The sequence below is a fragment of the Conger conger genome, chromosome 1 (assembly GCF_963514075.1).
Source record: "Conger conger chromosome 1, fConCon1.1, whole genome shotgun sequence".
Lineage (NCBI taxonomy): Eukaryota > Metazoa > Chordata > Actinopteri > Anguilliformes > Congridae > Conger > Conger conger.
This window is the reverse complement of record NC_083760.1, coordinates 84,708,125-84,726,292: the sequence shown is the minus strand read 5'-3', so window position 1 is coordinate 84,726,292 and position 18,168 is coordinate 84,708,125. Positions and strand designations below refer to the sequence as shown.

Genomic DNA, 18,168 nt, shown 5'->3' with positions numbered 1-18,168 from the left:
TTGTCCTGCTTGTCCATGTATTGAATTGTGTAGTGAATATTTTAGTTTTCTATGTTATAATTCTAAATACCCACTGTGCAAATGCACGGAATCGATGGCACGGATACCTACGAAGGTTGTTTTCATGAACGTAGTGGAATGTTGAAAACTGTTTGAGTCGACTTTTGATTTTAATGGACTTTTAATGCATTAAACAGAACTTTTAATGCATTAAATAGAATGGCCATTTTGGAGTATTCAAGGTCATTATTTTTTTCCATTGAATGTTGGATGGCATGACCACAGTGGCGGACCTAAGTATCCGTGAACAGTCCCACCCCCCTTGAGTGCAAATAGCTGCAGTTTTGGTCGAAAGTTTGTCTTGGCGCGGGTTGCCAAGCCCACAAACCACAATTACCTGCTCCACCAGTTCACCTGCTCATCTCCTGGTTCAGACTTTTCGTTCATGAGCACCAGCAGGTGCATACAGTCAGTCCGTCAGGCTGGTTTGTTTTAATAAAGGACATATTTAAAATATAACACAGAATAAAACACATTCCAAGACTCTGGCTGTTTTTTAATCAAGTTTGGAACAGATCCAATGCCAACAGGACACTCTCTTCTGCTTGTATTGCCCGTATACCTGGCCGATTATACTTATTTATTTTATTATTCAGAGATGTCATCAAAAGAGTTGTTCGAGCATGGTGGTCACTTTTTCGACTCTTTATCACGCCTGTGTGGGGGCGTCTCTGCAGTGCTTTGGGGCGGAGGGACCGACACGGGACAGGTGCGGGGAGGGGGTGGAGGATCCGTGCTCTATGGGATCAAGAACAGATGACAGTAAAAAGAAAAGAAGCAGCACCTTCAGTCCAAGTTGCTGTTCTTTATTGAACCACCCGCCCAAGCCTCCTCGATCCAAACACAATCCAAAAACACCGGCACCACTCCACAACACACAGGGGTTGACGAGATGCAAAGTGGACACAACATAAACTGAGAGAGAAACCTTTCGTGAAGGGCAATCCTATTTGCGTTTTGTTTGAACATAGAGCTTTCTTTTAATATTCTACACACCAAAAGTAGCAGCCAGCATTGTCACTTGATTGAATTACTTTTCAGATCCCTTTAAGGACTTTATCTGGAAAACAGTCTTTCCTCAACTTGCTATCCCTGTGCAGCTCTTATAACAGTGGTTGGTTAAAGAGCGCAGAATGAATCTGCAGTCTCCTGTCACCAGTGTGATACACACTTTCCTATGCAAATCAGTACAAGGTGATGCCATACATTTGGAAATCAGAGTATGATGATACTTGAGGTAGGCGGCACGGATAGTGCAGTGGGTAGCACTGCCGCCTCACAGCAAGGAGGTCCTGGGTTCGAATCTCGGTCGGCCGGGGCCTCTTTGTGTGGAGTCTGCATGGGTTTCCTCCGAGTACTCTGGTTTACTCCCACAGTTGAAAGACATGCAGGTTAGGCTGATTGGAGAGTCTAAATTGCCTGTGGGTATGAGTGTGTCGGTGAATGGTGTGTGTGCCCTGCGATGGACTGGCGACCTGTCCAGGGTGTATTCCTGCCTTTCGCCCAATGTATGCTGGGATAGGCTCCAGCCCCCCTGCGACCCTGTTCAGGATAAGCGGGTTAGGATAATGAATGAATGAATGAATGAATGAATGAATGATATTTGAGTAACAATTTCTGGCAACTTTTTGAACATGCGTTTGCTATTTTCTGTGTGGGGAAAAAAAACGGAGGAAACACACTGACTCTGTCCAAAGTGGCAAGCATGCAATTAGCGCTGACATATCAGATCCAGTAAATCCAGCAGCCAGAAGAGACAAGTTAAAGCACCCCAGGCTATTTTGAGCTGCACTCTACATGAAGATACACAGCAAATACTTATCTTACTTTACATTACATTACATGTACACCTAATAATAATCTATTTGTCTTTTGATGAATCAACAAATGTGAATATTCCTCCGATTGCATTGCTAGCTCGGAAGGTAACGTTAGCCAGCTAGTGAACAGTAGCTAATAACATGACATATTAGTCTTTAGATTAAAAGGTCAGTGCACACTGTTGCTTTTTTCACCGGTTTTCAGCAGGCAAGCTCAGAACAGGCTGCTATTGGCCCCAGCTGTTGGTCAAGCACGGCTTTGCAAATCGGCATGGCGACGGACAGAATCTGAAAATGCATTCCGTTCAACAGTTCGTGCACCTCTGGACTTGTTTGCCTCAACCGATTTTTGTAAATTCTGGAGGGCCAATAGCCGTGCGGTGATGGCGGGCTGCCAGCAGGCCCTTCTGACGCCTCGATCCAGGAGCACTGACCCGACCCGAAAGCCGACGGGACGCTCCTTGGCCTGGGAAGTCGGCCGGATCCGGGCCCCGCCCGTCAGGCCCTGACCTCAGAGTACTGGGTTCTGTAGTCATCCTCGTCCGAACTGTCGCTGCGGCGGCGGGGTCCCTTGGGCCCAGGCCCGGCCGCGAAGGAGACCGTGGTGTAGCAGACGTCCGGGTCCTCCTCAACGGTCCTCCGCCGCGGGACAGCCCCCTTCACGTTTTCGTAGTCTGCCTCCTGCACCTCCTGGGGGTCATTAAGATACCCTGTGAGATTCGGCTTTCCTCAATAGCCTTTTTCAACATCGCCCCTCTTTCTTTATTGACCCCTGTGAAATTCTGAACCCTAAGAGGGGGTGCTCCCTTCACTTCAGTAGAAATATTAGAACAGGTATAGGAACCCACACTGTAAAATAATAAAATGTAAATAATAAAAAATATCTATAAAAATATAATGATTGAAGAAGTTTGGAAAACGTGTAGAATCACTGCATTAACACTGTAATAACAATTGTCCCGTGAAATAACTTTCCTCAGTGCGTGCCCATGCACATAAAACTGTCACGCAATGCTACAGCTTACGGCCGCTGTGTCAAACGTCATCCTGGAGGGACACAGTGACTTGGAAACCAGGTGTTTTTAATCAACAAATTAAACCATCACGTACAGCAATGCAGTAATCACTCCACCACCCTCTGGACTGGCGTGTGCCCCCCCCCCCCCCCCCCCCACAGTCCGAACTGGGAAACGTGACTCATAAGTGGAGGGTTACCGTTATGTTCCGGTTGGGCTTGGAGACTGTGCTGTAGACACATTCGTTGGACTCTTCTGCCTTTAGGCCCGTTCTGTTCCTGAAAAAAAAAAGGTTGTGGGGTCACAGGAGTGTCACGCCACAATGACTGCTGGGATTTGTGGTTTGCTTTTGGTCAGCAGCCAAATCAATTAAGGCCTTGAGGACAAGGTGTGCGGACCCTTTAGCCAATGACCTAATGGATGAATGGACCACTCATGCTGAATCACACCAAAAGCTAGCTGCAGTTGGACCCCCCACCCCGCCCTAGAACAGAACCAGCAGACTCTGCAGGCCTCGGGAACCAGAGAATGAAAAGGTTATGGGGAGTGGTGAAGCCAAGGTGAGCGCCATCAGGGTTAAAACTGTTTGAACTTTGACCTTTCCTAGCATGTCCAGTCACATCACAGCTTTGTATGAGACAGGCATACTCTTTGTGATAAACTCAGCATTATTGTTTTCATTATTAAATTTAGCCGCTAATAACCGCAGACAACCTAGTACTATCACATATTGTTGCGGCCTTTTACAGTTTAACAAGCTAACGGCTTCCTGATTGGATGATGACATGTTTCAACTGCCAGCACTCGATTCATGTGTAGTCAATGCCTTACTTGGCACTGAACATAAGAGTCTGACGCTGATCATTTGCACGCAGCTTTAAGCTGATGTAACAATCAGTGTTACATTACATTACATTATTGGCATTAGGCAGACGCTTTTATCCAGAGCGACATACAGCTGATTAGATTAAGCAGGAGACAATCCTCCTCAGGGTTAAGGGCCTTTCTCAAGGGCCCAACGGCTGTGCGGATCTTATTGTGGCGACACCGGGATTAGAACCACCGACCTTGCGTGTCCCAGTCATTCACCTTAACCACTACGCTACAGGCCGCCCCACCCACAGTGACTGAAAATAATTTTTTTAAATATTCCAAAACACAATCACTCCGCAAAGAGTTGAATTAAGTGTAAGTTGCCCAAGCGTGTTGAATTAGGAGCCACACAGTTCGCTGGAAAAGCAGCATGTCCGTGCTATTGTGTCAAACATACGTTTCTGTGGCTCGCGTTTATCTCCCTGTGTGCAAGCGGGTGTAACCGCTGTCTGCTTTGTGCTTATCTGCGTGTCCTTAGCCCTCACTGCGACCGCTGCAGCCCCACCTTTTTCCCGGGAATTGCAGGGACGCGTAGTCCATGGCGTGGTCCATGGTGAGCTCTTCAGGGGCTCCTTTTCTGTCCCTGTGCGGGGCGGCAGGTGACTCTCCCTCAAAAGCAAAGGAGCAAAGACACGCATTACACGCCAAGGACCAGGAAGAGAAGTCACTCTTCACATGGAAGTACACTTCAAATTTCAAACTCATATTCAGTTTTTTATATTCATATACCTGTCTCTAATTATAATAATGATTGTATAACACTTTTCAAGAATCTGTTTTTTAAGATTTGCTTTTTTTTCAAAATTATAAGTGATAATTAACAACAATAATAGCAGTTCCAGCTGTTTTCAGTGGGTTGTCAGTAGAAACTGGCAGCTGTTTTCAGAGGGTTGTCAGTAGACACTGGCAGCTGTTTTCAGAGGGTTGTCAGTAGACAGTGCCGGCTGTTTTCGGAGGGTTGTCAGTAGATTTTATTTCTGAATTAAGGCCTTTACTCTTTTCTTCATACTGTGTCCTGGGCTGCGGATGTTTTTGTCTGTAGTTTCTCACCTGCTGTGTTCTGCCAGAGATCTTCAGGGCACTGTACACAGTGGTAATATTCGAGCATGGCCTAAAACAGATGAGGAAAGGGGCTGCTAAGTTTGAAATGGATGTTCAGGGATAATCAGTCACCCCTGCTCAGAGGCGGGGGAGTTTTTAACAAGGAAAGGCTGCCATATTTTTTCGAGAATTTTTTACAGAACTGTGTCAATGATTTGAGTGTGACACGAGAGGGAGGCAAGTGAGAGCAAAAATAAGTAGGCCTATTTCTTATTTTTATATCACAGGTTCATGCAGTGTGTCATACAATTACATACAGTATGCTCGTGCATACTGACTTTGTAGGTATAGCAAAATTTCTGTAAGAAGTGCTCAGAAAACTATGGTTTGGCATGCAAAGAGTATTCCGACTGGCTTTTCAGAGCTGACTCAGATCTCAAGGGTCTTTGTAATTTGCTTTATGGAGAATTATCAAAAGAGAACATAATGAACTGTGCTTGCAGCCCTGGGACACGTACAGCCCCAACAAAACATTTATTTAAATGGAAGTGGTGACGCGCTGAGCATCCCGTTGCAAACCGTGGACTGACTGACGTAGGTTCTGTTTGTTACTGTGTACGGCATACCAGCCTGAGAAGGCCTGAGCGTTCTCTGGGCTTCACTGTAAACCATGGGCCTGCAGCTACACGCCTGACACACCCACCAAACAGGGGGCAAACATACCTCAATAAATGGCACACCGTTGGGAGGAAAGACATTTTTCAAAATGTTCTCCAACTTAACGTGCCCCAGTCGTAACAAAACAACCTAAACTACAAGTTGCAGCAGGGGACGGGTGGTGCGTCCTGCAGTTGGTTAAAATGATTGCGGTTGGATGCATTTTGTTTGGTTGTACAACAAGCTAAGCGCAGTTACTGTTTGCTGTGCTTGCTGATTAAATCGCCAGACCAAAAAGCCTGTCTGTCAATGAATACAAAACTTCCCTCAAGTCCCACTTACTTGCTGTGGGAACCGTGCTGATTGGCTAGGGGCTCTAGGGGCGGAGCCGCCACTGCTAACAGAGACTCTCTGCTCCTTTGTGGGTCTCCCAACCAGTCCATGACCAGAGTCTCCCGTGTGCCATTCCGAGACCCCTGAGCACACACACACACACACACACACACACACACTCAAGAACAAGCACATACTGCCTCATTAAGGAATTGCCTTTAACCTTTTGAAGAGTAGGTGTTTTGCATTTTTTAAATTCTACATTGTGTTCTCAAACTCCATTCCTTTCGGTTACTAGCGTTGGTTACCATTAAAATGTTCGGTTGAGAACATTCTCATTACGTATTTGTGATCAAGCCCCTTACATGGTGAAATGAATTGAGTATATTACATTACATTATTGGCATTTGGCAGACGCTCTTATCCAGAGCAACATACAGTTGATTACACTAAGCAGGAGACAATCCTCCCCAGGAATAATGCAGGGTTATGGGCTTCGCTCAAGGGCCCAACAGCTGCGCAGATCTTATTGCGACTCGACTGGGATTAGAACCACTGACCTTGCGTGTCCCAGTCATTTACCTTAACCACTACGCTACAGGCCGCTACTGGCAGTAGGCACTGATGAGAGGCTTGGAGATATTGTTTTAGTGTCGTGTTCTGGAGAGGGGATTGTGGGAAAGAGACAAACAGTGCACTGTGACAGCGCTGTACCAGAAAGCTGGAGCACTGACAACAGGAACGTACATTTTGAAGACTCTCCTGGGTAGACTTTCTCCTTTTTCTAAAAAAAGAATGAGACAAGGAGGAAGAGAGAGGCAGGTGGGAGAGAGAGGAGGGGGGGAGTTGAGGGGATAAGTGTTTTAGTGAGAGAGAGATCGAGGAAAGATATGGTAGAGAGAAGAGAGAAAGAGAGGGAAAGTTTAAGAGTTTAACGCCTTTATTTTAACACTACAACAAAACAGCACAAGGCACAAAAACCATCAACCTCCACAAATCACAATGAAAGAAAAAAGGGAAAAGAGAGAGAGAGAGATAAATACAGAGAGCAAAATATGCGAGAAAGAGCCAAATGATAACACTACATAAAATGATAACACTACATATGAAGGTCCAGCCTACCCTCCCCATCAACATTACACAAGGCTCCATCAATCCCCACAATGACAAAAACCGCCGTATGTTTTTCACGAGAGAGAGAGAGAGAGAGAGAGAGAGAGAGAGAGAGCTGAAACAGGGATCTCATAATTTACACTTGCATTTAGTGCAGTGAAGCGTTTGGAGTGCCATACCTAGGAAGAATCGCCTACCTGTAGACCAGGAAGATGATGATGGCAATGATGATGATGGCGAGGATGATGCACACAATTGCCATGATCAGAAACAGGAGGCTTCCTGATAAGGAGAAAATAGTTACCATAGGGACCATAGTCAGTTTTCATATTTCACTATTTTAAATGCGGATTCATGGCTGTCACTTTAGCATTAAAAATGCTAATGAGCATAGCATATTCCCCATTGTGGGGAGATGGATAGAAGCAGGTCTGATAGAAGCTCTGTTTTGGGCGGGTAGTGAGTATGTTTAGAATAAGGGTGACACATAGGGTTGCCAGACTTAGAACTTTAACAGTTTAACAGTGTGAACAGGAGATGGGATTAATTACAAATTTAATGGTCAAATTTAGACAATTGGAGTAATTATGCATCGTCTCCTGTCTGGACCACCGGACCTGTACAAATAATTTAAAAACCGAACATTATGGTCCAAAACCAGGAATCTGGCAACCCTAGAAGGGTGACACATGATCTGAATAATGTGTGCACACTGTATTTTTATTGCAGTGTATTCATTGTACACTTTGGTCACTAACATTCTTCTTTTAGTTATTATATTTTTCACAAGGATCTGAAGTATTTAAAGTTCTCAGAAACGCTGTTCAAATGTCATTGACCTCGATCTTATTATCTGAATACAGTAATATATAAAAGCAAGAGAAGGTGGAGAAAACCTTGGAGCATACGCACGGTCGAAACGTATTTCTATCTTGTCCGAGCTGCTGCTTGAGATGCCGTTATCCACGAGGCAGTAATAGACCCCTCCCTGTCCGTTGCCTATCGTGATATTCTGTTTGTCTTTGAAGAACTTTTTCGTGTTGATATCGTCCTGTATGTACCACTTATAACTGTTGATAGGAGGATAGCTCTCACTGCTGCACATCAGGGCGACCGCACTTTCTTCTACAGGCTTCCCTCTGCTGGTCATATTGTGAATAACCACTGGTTTCCTGGGACCGTCTGCGTAGGAGACATCGGAGAATCATTACATTTACTCTATGTAATAGTTGTTCTTATATTATTGTTCTTATATTAGTGTTATTAGATGTAATGTGTTCATGTACCATGCTCAGCAAAGCTGTATGATTCACAATAATAATATTGTTAAACAAATAGCAAAGTGTACATGAGTCTGTGCTCACTGCTATAGATTTCTCAACATATAAATAAATGGAACGCATCTCACTTTTCACTCACAAATGCATCGGTGCATTTAAAAGCACATTCATCTGTATACATTCAGCTGAACATTTGCTTCACTTGTATTGGTGCCAGCAGACCAGCATTAGTTAGGTTTTCCTGTACGGAAAATAAGAGCTTCATATTTCCCTCAAGCAAATTTTACCTGTCATCTGTGGATTATGCAATACACTGAAAAATGGAGCCGACAGAACCAACCCGGCAGACAGACAGTACTCTTGCGGATATCCTTCCAAATTCAGGTTGTTATGTACGTTAACCTGCACTGGAAATGTAATTAAACTGATAAATAGCCAAGCCCCATTACACACATACACACGCATGCATTATGACCTGTAAAAGAACGTTTGCAACCCTAATGGCATTACTACATGTTGTATTAACAAGCAGGTGGCAGAAGTGGAACGGGCTCGTGTTCAGGCTCGTGACAGGCGCGCGAGAGGCACTCACATTTCACCGAGAAGTTAACGACGCTCCAGTTCCCGTCCACGATTTTATTTCGGGTGCGGCAGAAGTAAATTCAAGTAATTTTAAATGTTTAAGTTTTTCACAATTATTTAACCCCTTTAAACTATTGGTCACTAAATAGTTTGTGTGTTTTGCAGTTTTGCAATATTTTCACAAGTGGTGAGCCTTAGAAATTAATTGAGGGGGTCTGCAACTAGAAACTTCTCAATCCATCTCAGTTCTTTTTTGCTACAAAAAAAGTGAAAAATGTCCGTAACTATCCGTAAACCACAAAGCTGCTATAGAGGCATACGCTGCTGTACCAGTGCCACTATACAATAACAGCCATGAGCAACCCTTATTTTGTAACCAAGTACGAATCAGCAGATGCATGTTTCAAACACAGATACTGTATTATTCTTCCGGCAGTTGCTATTCATTTCATGACATGCATCACTTCAGCGCATCAGACAAACGATATGCAACATGGTAGACATTTGCCGTTGGAGTCTGAGGCGGCAGTTGAACTCCACGCCTCCGACTTGCCGAAGGACTCCATCGGCACAATGTGCTGCCAGTCAGCTGCAGGCGAAATCACCTCGCGCCGAGGGCAACGACATCATCCTGAATTTGAGAGTTGCGTGGGCGCTGTGTTGTCACGGTAACCTACCGCTGAGTACGCAAACGGTCCGGACGCCGATGGAGCAAAGACTGGCAGGTACGCGGCCCGTAGCGTAGTGGTTAAGGTACATGACTTGAACACGCAAAATCGGCGGTTCTAATCCCGGTGACGCCGTAATAAGTTCCGCACAGCCACACAAAAAACGTTTAAGCACCTTCCAATTGAAAAGGATCAGACAGCAAAGTAATGTTTTTTTTGTTGTTGATGTCAGCCAATCGATTCAATCAATTGTCAGTTGAAATTGATCACGGAAAGGAACCTGACATACTGGGGCCAGCTGTTATATAGCACCTTTATCCAAAGCGCTGTACAATTGATGCTTACACACACACACACACACACACACACACACACACACACACACACACACACACACACACACACACACACACACACACACACACACACACACACACACACACACACACACACACACACAGCGATTGGCTGCCATGCAAGGCCCCGACCAGCTCATCAGGAGCATTTGGGGGTTAGGTGTCTTGCTCAGGGACACTTCGACACAGCCCAGGCGGGGGATCAAACCAGCAACCCACCAACTGCCAGACAACTGCTCTTACTGCCTGAGCCATGTCACCCCATGCACACACATACAAGGAAAATGGCATGGGAGGATACAATCTATGATGAATACAGCAAATATCCTCTTTTAAAGGTCACATCAGTTATCATACCGAGATGAACACATTTTATCAATGAGACCATGTGATCCCCTTGTTGTATTGTAAAACAGTACAGAGTTTAGCACCTGACTAAGAGGTCTAGGGGTGGCCTGTAGTGTAGTGGTTAAGGTAAATGACTGGGACAGGCAAGGCCAGTGGTTCTAATCCCGGTCGGTGTAGCCACAATAAAATTTGCACAGCCGTTGGGCCCTTGAGCAAGGCCCTTAACCCTACATTGCTCCAGGGGAGGATTGTCTCCTGCTTAGTCTAATCAACTGTACGTCGCTCTTATCCAGAGCATATGCCAATAATGTAATGTAATATGCCTCAGGCCACTGGCCCATAGAACTGGCCCTGGCCCACTTACAGTTCACCACCAGCCTCTGTGAGGTGTTATCCTGGCCCTCTGCGTTGGCGGCCTGGCAGGTGTACAGGCCCGCGTCTCTGACAGACGCGTTGAAGGAGAAGCTGAGATTGGTACGCGCTGACAGTTTCCACTGGGAGGCTTTTGGGTCCGGGGGGAGGCCAGGGTGGAGCCTGGCGGCAGGGACCCAGGTTAGGTTGAGCGAGGACGGGGGGTTGCTCTCCACCGTGCATTGGATGGTGACGAGGCTGGACTCCCTCACCGTGGCAGCCATGAGCAGGGTGAGGCCTGTGGGCCCATCTGTGGGTGGAGGGTAAGCACTGTGACATCATTCTGCATAACAGACACAGACCTGCTTTCAGTAACACCACAGACAGGGACCAGAAAAACACTGCCAGTCACAGACAGTAACAGTGGATCACAGACATGCTAACTGTAGATCACAGACCGTAACAGTGGATCACAGACATGCTCACTGAAAATCACAGACAGTAACAGGGGATCACAGACAGTAACAGTGGATCACAGACATGCTAACTGTAAATCACAGACAGTTACAGTGGATCACAGTCAGTAACAGTGGATCACAGACATGCTAACTGTAAATCACAGACCGTAACTGTGGATCACAGACATGCTAACTGTAAATCACAGACAGTAAGAGTGGATCACAGACATGCTAACTGTAAATCACAGACCGTAACTGTGGATCACAGATGCTGGTAACAGTACATAGCAGTTAACAGTTACCTGTAATTACAGTAAATTCCAAAGACAGCACTCACACAGCACATCTACGCGGTGCGAGGTGGAGTTTTTAGCGCTGATCTCGTTGGCAGCCTGGCACATGTATTCTCCAGCATCGCTGACACGGATCTGCTCCCAGCTCAGGGCTCGCCGGTCAGACGACGGTCTGTTTGAAGGCGCTGGCACCTCGGTCCACCCACCCGTCAGTGGAAGCGCGTGGAACCAGGTGTACCTGTTCGGCTCGGGAAGGGCCTCGGCGTGGCAGGTCAGAGTCAGGCTCCATCCGACCTTCACCCCTCCCTCACTGGCCACAATGCGTGTGTCTCTGGGTCCATCTGGGGAAAAAATGTATCTGTTTACGCATGTCAATACACGCTCAGAACTGAGCACCTATTAACCAACAACATATCGTATCCTATTACTTTGTATTGCAGCTGGAAGCATAAATGTGCCCATGAACAAAGCCAGGAGATGTCAGACCGGGGATGTGGGGGTCAAAGAGTCCCTGACATGCAAATTAATTGAAAACTATTATCTTTATGGGTATTAAGTGTACAGTATGTTGCTATTCCTTCTTGAATTACTCCACAAACCGGACAGAAATAGTTTGAAAACCATAATTGTAATAATGATATAGATTAATAGTTTGTCTGACAGCCCTAGTTACTATCAAGAGTGGCACATTTCCAAATGTCAAAGTGAACAAGACTCCCATTTAAAATAAAATAAAAATTGTCCAATTATATTTTATGTGAACATAGCTTTAAACAATATTGTATGGCTGGTGTATTAAGATGGAGTAAATTAATTTATTCATGTATATAATTTTTTTTTCTTCTTCTTTTTTTAAAGCATACGTTTTGACCCAATCTAATCAGTGTTTGAGTCATATTTTTCACAGTCGCCACCAAAGGCTTTTTGGTGGGTCACGCTTGGCCATCCCTGATGTGAACAGTAGGTAAGAGGAATAGACTGATACTGGACTGAACAGCCTGTGCTCATTGTTAGACATTTCCACATTCTTATGTGTTGTGTCTTCATTGTTCCATCACGTATGGACTAAATGGTCGCAGAAGACGCACAGCGGGCGGTGAGACTTTCACGTATGGACTAAACGGTGGTGGAAGACTCACAGTGGACGGTGATTTGGATGTGTGAGGACTCTTTATAACCCACAAAGTTGGTGGCACGGCAGTAGTAGTGGCCTGTGTCCTGGAGTTTTATGTCTGTGAGATTGAGCTCTCGGTCAGTACAGCCCAGCTGGCTCCAGTCTTTGTACCAGGAGTATGACTGCACTGTTGGATTGCTGCTCTGGACGTGGCAGGTAAAGCTGATTCTCTCCCCTTCTCTGATCGAGTCCAAAGCCTTGCCCGTCCATACGCTGACCCCTTTCGGAGCATCTGAAAAGAAAAAGGCGGAAAGTCTCCGGTCACGCCTGATGCTGGCGGATGTTGTGCACTGTCCCTCTGCATTCAGTGTGGAGGGGCCTGGCAGGAGTGTACTCCCACGACAGGCTGTTCAGAGCGCTGTTTCTCTCTCATATCCCCGCTTCCCTGTCAAATCACAGTCTGTCCCAAATACCAAAAAGAAAAAATAGAAGCAAAGACAATAACTAACATTTATCAGTTATTATTATTTATAGTTATTAGTTACATTATTGGCATTTTGCAGACGCTCTTATCCAGAGCGACGTACAGTTAATTAGACTAAGCTGGAGAAAATCCTCCCCTGGAGCAATGCAGGGCTAAGGGCCTTGCTCAAGGGCCCAACAGCTGTGCGGCTCTTATTGTGGCTACACCTGGATTAGAACCACCGACCTTGCTTGTCCCAGTCATTTACCTTAACCACTACACTACAGGCCGTTAACCATCAGAATAACAACTGAATGGTAAGCGTGAAGGGGCTTCCCTTATATACATGAATGCAGAGGAACTTACTCTCAACATCAAGACTCACTTGACCGGTGCCCCATTGATTTGTATTTGAATAATATCTAGCCATGTATAACCACAAAACTTGTGTGTCCCAGTCATTTACCTTAACCACTACGCTACAGGCCGCCCGGTATTTGCTGTATTCAGAAAGGGTAAAGGCAGAGAGAGATAAGGGATCACAGCTAAGAAAGTCTATCAAGCCTCCGCCTATCCATTCCCTTTAAGGAGTTGGCTATCCCACAGATAGCAACAGGGGCAACTTTGGACACCCTTGGTTGCTTGCTTTCTCTTTCATAGCAGTGTATTTGAGTTAAGCAGAAAAAAAAAACAAGTGAGACTCACATCTGACATCGAGTGTAACGACCGTTGAGTTTTTAACTCCCAGGTCGTTTGTAGCCTGGCAGAAGTATCTCCCAGCGTCTTCAGCTGTGACGCTGTTTAGTGTCCACTCTCTTTCCTGGGTAGTTTCACCTCGGCCCACTTTAAACCAGCGAAATGTGGGCTGGGGGTTTCCTTTACTGTGGCACGTGAACGTGACAGCATGCCCTTCCTGTATGCTGGGATCATAAGAGTCCACCGTGGTAATGGGCGAATCTGAAGGAAGAAGCCAAACAAAACATAAAATAAATAAATACTTGGATGACAGCCATGCAATTTCTTATAACACAAACAGAAAAAGGTGCAAAAAAAGACTTTCTGGTTTCTTAACGTCACCTATAACACAAGGGTTATGACATTAGGGTTCCCTGACACAAGCATAAACCCCAATTCAATTTCTCTGACATAAGCTTGCTTGGTTTTACAGAATGCAGGAGAACCCTAATCCTGGCCTCTTATACATGAGCGTGTTCGTGAGAATGAATATAATCCACATGAAAATCTTGTTTCATTTCGATTGTTCTCAAGTAAACATGGTTTATACTACCCATGCCTTCATTATAGTGCAGCTTTTTAGCACAAATCACATGTTTATCATGAATAAATTACACTGTCATTGTCAAATATGATATAGCACAGGTGAATGCCATACTGTTTATAGTATACTGTTTGGAAATGAGATGAAGATAAAGTACAATATTGAGTATTTTTGCTTTAAAATCCAAATAAAACCTTGGTACATTTGATCCTGGCTCACGGTTGTAACAGGTGTGAATAAGTACTTGGGAACACAAAGGTTAACGGAAAAGGCTCACTGTACTGTAAATCACAGGGGGCCGCATATGAAAAAGTATCAAGACCGATCGATGGCAATATGGGAAATACAGAAATCGACTGCGTGTAAAATGTACCTTTGATATGAAGACTGCACTATCAGGAAATATAAATCACACAGCTTACATCTCACGGTCAGCTTGATGCTCCTGCTGACACAAGGATCCTCGCTCCGTGACGGACTACAGGTGAACGTCACCCCGTCATGTGACCAGAGGGCCGGGAAGCTGAGATTGGCTGTTTTGCCATCCTGGGAGTGAGAACTGGATGGCAGTTGAGCTGACTCTGACCAGGCCCACTCTGGTCTGTCCTCACAGGCTGCTGAGATGGAGCATTGCAGGTGCACTGTCTCCCCACTTCGGATGAGCTCCAGCCCAGAAACGCTAACCTGGCATGGGTTCTCTGCAGAGGTTCCACAGAGGTCATTAAGGTGAAAATGGTGATGAAGATTATGATAATTAGCATCATCAACATCATCATGTGTTTATGTGTCATACAAATAGAACACTGTATGTAACTCTGACATATCCTACTTCAGTTGTGAATATTTGTAATGTTTCTATTTAAGTCGTAAGTCCCATATCCAACACATACAGTACTTTTCATCATTACATTGCATTATTGGCATTTGGCAGATGCTCTTATCCAGAGCAACGTACAGTTGATTAGACTAAGCAGGAGACAATCCTCCCCTGGAGCAATGCAGGGCTAAGGGCCTTGCTCAAGGGCCCAACAGCTGTGCGGATCTTATTGTGGCTACACCTGGATTAGAACCACCGACCTTGCGTTTCCCAGTCATGTACCTTAACCACTACGCTACAGGCCGTTATTCATCAGAATAACGACTGAATGGTAAGCGTGAAGGGGCTTCCCTTATATACATCAATTCAGAGGAACTTACTCTCAACCTCAAGACTCATGTTTCTGTTGCCCCATTGTTGATCATTTGTATAATATCTAGCCATGTATGTTCCATTGTCCTCCAGTCTCAAATTACTGATGGTCAATTGGGAGGTCGTACGATCCGGACTGGTGCCCACGGATACTCGGTTTTCAAATTCCTTCGCAGCAGGTTTGTCAGCTTTGAGGCTGTACACAACAGTGCCCTCAAAATCGTTTGAAGTTGAATTCCATGTTGCGTTCTTCAACCAGACAACATTTCCACCCAGCATCGGAATCTTCATGTCAATCAAGATCTTCACACAGGAGCCCTCTTTAGCCTTCAACGGACTGGACGTGGAAATGCAGTCTAACCGTTAAAAGAAGAGAGAAAGAATGGACCCATTAGGAGGAACAGGACAATGCTAAAACAACGCGTTCAGGGCAGAAGTTGCAGGCAAACGCACATAATTTGACCAGGTGAAGAAGAACCTGTGTGGCCTTGTTTTGTGATATTCCCAGCGAAGCTATCCATGGAGTTTGGAGGCTCTGAAAAACGGTTTTCCTACACCACCGCCGGGAGGTGGAACTTTTTTTCAATGAGGAGTAAGGAAATGAGATGAGTATTCCCACGCCATGAGGCTGTTTTTGGCCGGCCTTGTGTGTGAGTCGCTCTCTTTTGTTACACCGAAATGACACATAGCCTACTGCTAGCCCTATACACACTGTAGATTAATTTATCTGTATTTGTTATTAATCACTGAGTTCATTACAGTACAACTTATTGTACAGGCCAATGTGGAATTGTTTACTCTCCTTTTTTGAAACGGACATTGAATACCTTTTTTGCTGAAATTTTAGTTAAATATTGTACCCAAAATGATTTTGAGTTGAATAATTAATATAGAATCTTCCCTATTTTGATGAACTTGAACTTAATTATGGAGTATTTCTTAATGAAATTCTGTTATCTATTATAATAACTAATAATATAGTTGGGACTACGTTTAGGCCATGTATTTTCTTCCATTATCAAAGCTACTATAATTATTTTATATATATATATAGATAGATATAGTACTGTGCAAAGTCTTAGGCACCTGTATAACATTCTGTACAGATAAGATTCTTTCAAAAATAATTCAATGGAAGGTCCTAAATAAAAATACTATACATTTTACATTACATTTTAGTAATTAGTAATACATTACATTTATATCACTGAGCACTTTATTAGGTAGACCTGCCCACCAGCTAGTTAATGCAGATATTTAATAATGCACAGAAGCATGCTGAAGAGCTAGAGTATGATTTTGTGTTTCAGATTATCCCCATCCTGATGATCCTGAAAAACCTACTATGCCCTGTGATTTTTTAAAAATATATATTTCTTTTTTTTGTTGTCAACAATTTAATGACCCCCGTGAAATATTATGTGGTTATCTAACTGGCTACTATTTTTGTTTTTGTTACTCTGCTTTAAATATTGTTTTTCAAAATATTGTGTTCATGACAGTGTTGTTTTAGAAGAAAATAAAAATAAAATGATTGAAAGAAAGAGCAGTCATTCCACCTCAAGGGCTTCATTTATCAAACGTGAGCCGAACAAAATTCCCCCTAAATTCTTTGGAAATGCTTTTGCACAAATAGGGCCTCATTTATCAAACGTGAGCCAAACGAAATTCACCATAAATTTATGAAAGATTTTTTTTTTTTTGTAATGTGTGCTTTTTCCGTTTATTATTCCATTAATTTATATTTGATTTCGCTTTAGAGTGGCACAATTGTTTTAATAAGCCAAATGAATATTATGATTATTTATATCATTGCAAAACGCAACAGGATTCAACATTAAAATGGGTGATTGGTAAAATTGGTTTCATTAATAAATTCTTAAGTGAAGAGAAATATAAATTCCATAAAACATGTAAAACGTTTTCTATAAATACGCCGTACCCTGCTAAGACTGTCCTTCTCTTTACATCACATGTTTTGGCCTATTAGGAGACTTGACACGTGGTGTAGCCTACTTCGGAAGGAGCGCATATTCAAAGACCGATTTCTTTGGTGAGGCTCACAGAAGAAACAACGAACAATAACGGCGAGTTCAAGTTCAAACATCATGGTATGGCATGGCAAGTGGCTGATAGGCTTCATTTGTTCATGAGTTTTGTTTTTTGCTTCGCGTTTAATTTCAGAGGTTGACTTGAACTGTGTTTCCCAGTCGAAAGGTGATAATTCGGTCATTCAGATATGACGTAAACGCAGCATTAAACTCTATTTAGATTACATTCATTGCTTTAATAGAAGATTGAAGCATGACGTACTTTCAGAACATGTTCAGGTGCTTTCCCTCCCCATCTTCTTGCAGACTAGCACAGGACAGTGAAAATATATCACTCCTTGATAATCCCAGACAGTAACGTCTCTCCTATAATTTTGTAACATTGCTTCCAGTTTCTACTCCTGTTTCATGAATCCGGCTCAAATTATTCTTTTTTGTTTCCATCACACTACATTTGCACACGGATTTCCAAAAATATTGATAAATGAGTGGAATATTATGTTAATATTGCAGCATTGGATTTTTGCAACGGGATTCAGATGTGAATTTTCAGATGTCATCTTCATTCAGAAAACTATGGTTGCTGTGCTGATCACCCTGTGTGTATGGACCCATTTCTAATGGAAAACAAAATGAGTACAAAAATGTACAAGGACAGTGATGTCATAGTAGGTACTGTACATACCGCCAATCAGAAACAGGCCAATGACCCAGAGAGAGGTCATGATGCACCTTCCGTTGTAAGTGTGAGGAATCTGAAAAAGAATACAGTGTGAAGCCACATGAAGAGTGTGTGTGTGCGTGTGCGTGAGTGCGCATTATG

At 43.9% G+C, this 18,168-nt stretch overlaps 1 protein-coding gene and 1 long non-coding RNA gene across 2 annotated transcripts in view; both read right to left on the bottom strand.

Moving 5' to 3' along the window:
- Positions 1–2,071: 2,071 nt before the first annotated feature.
- On the bottom strand, positions 2,072–13,227 carry LOC133138334 (B-cell receptor CD22-like). Its single transcript, XM_061257011.1, has 12 exons — positions 13,212–13,227; positions 12,432–12,655; positions 11,294–11,645; positions 10,512–10,808; positions 7,826–8,095; positions 7,111–7,195; positions 6,548–6,584; positions 5,810–5,943; positions 4,820–4,880; positions 4,275–4,378; positions 3,096–3,174; positions 2,072–2,570 (listed from the first exon to the last, which is right to left on the bottom strand). Exons 1-12 carry the CDS (start codon positions 13,225–13,227, stop codon positions 2,379–2,381), a joined length of 1,851 nt encoding a protein of 616 aa, XP_061112995.1. The 3' UTR covers positions 2,072–2,378.
- Positions 13,228–15,013: 1,786 nt separating this feature from the next.
- LOC133128196 (uncharacterized) overlaps positions 15,014–18,168 on the bottom strand; it is a 7,390-nt gene continuing 4,235 nt past the window's right edge. Inside the window, exons 2-3 of the long non-coding RNA XR_009708739.1 lie at positions 18,031–18,100; positions 15,014–15,650 (exon numbers count right to left, since the gene is read on the bottom strand). This is a non-coding gene — a long non-coding RNA (uncharacterized LOC133128196). The remainder of the gene's footprint in view (positions 15,651–18,030; positions 18,101–18,168) is intronic.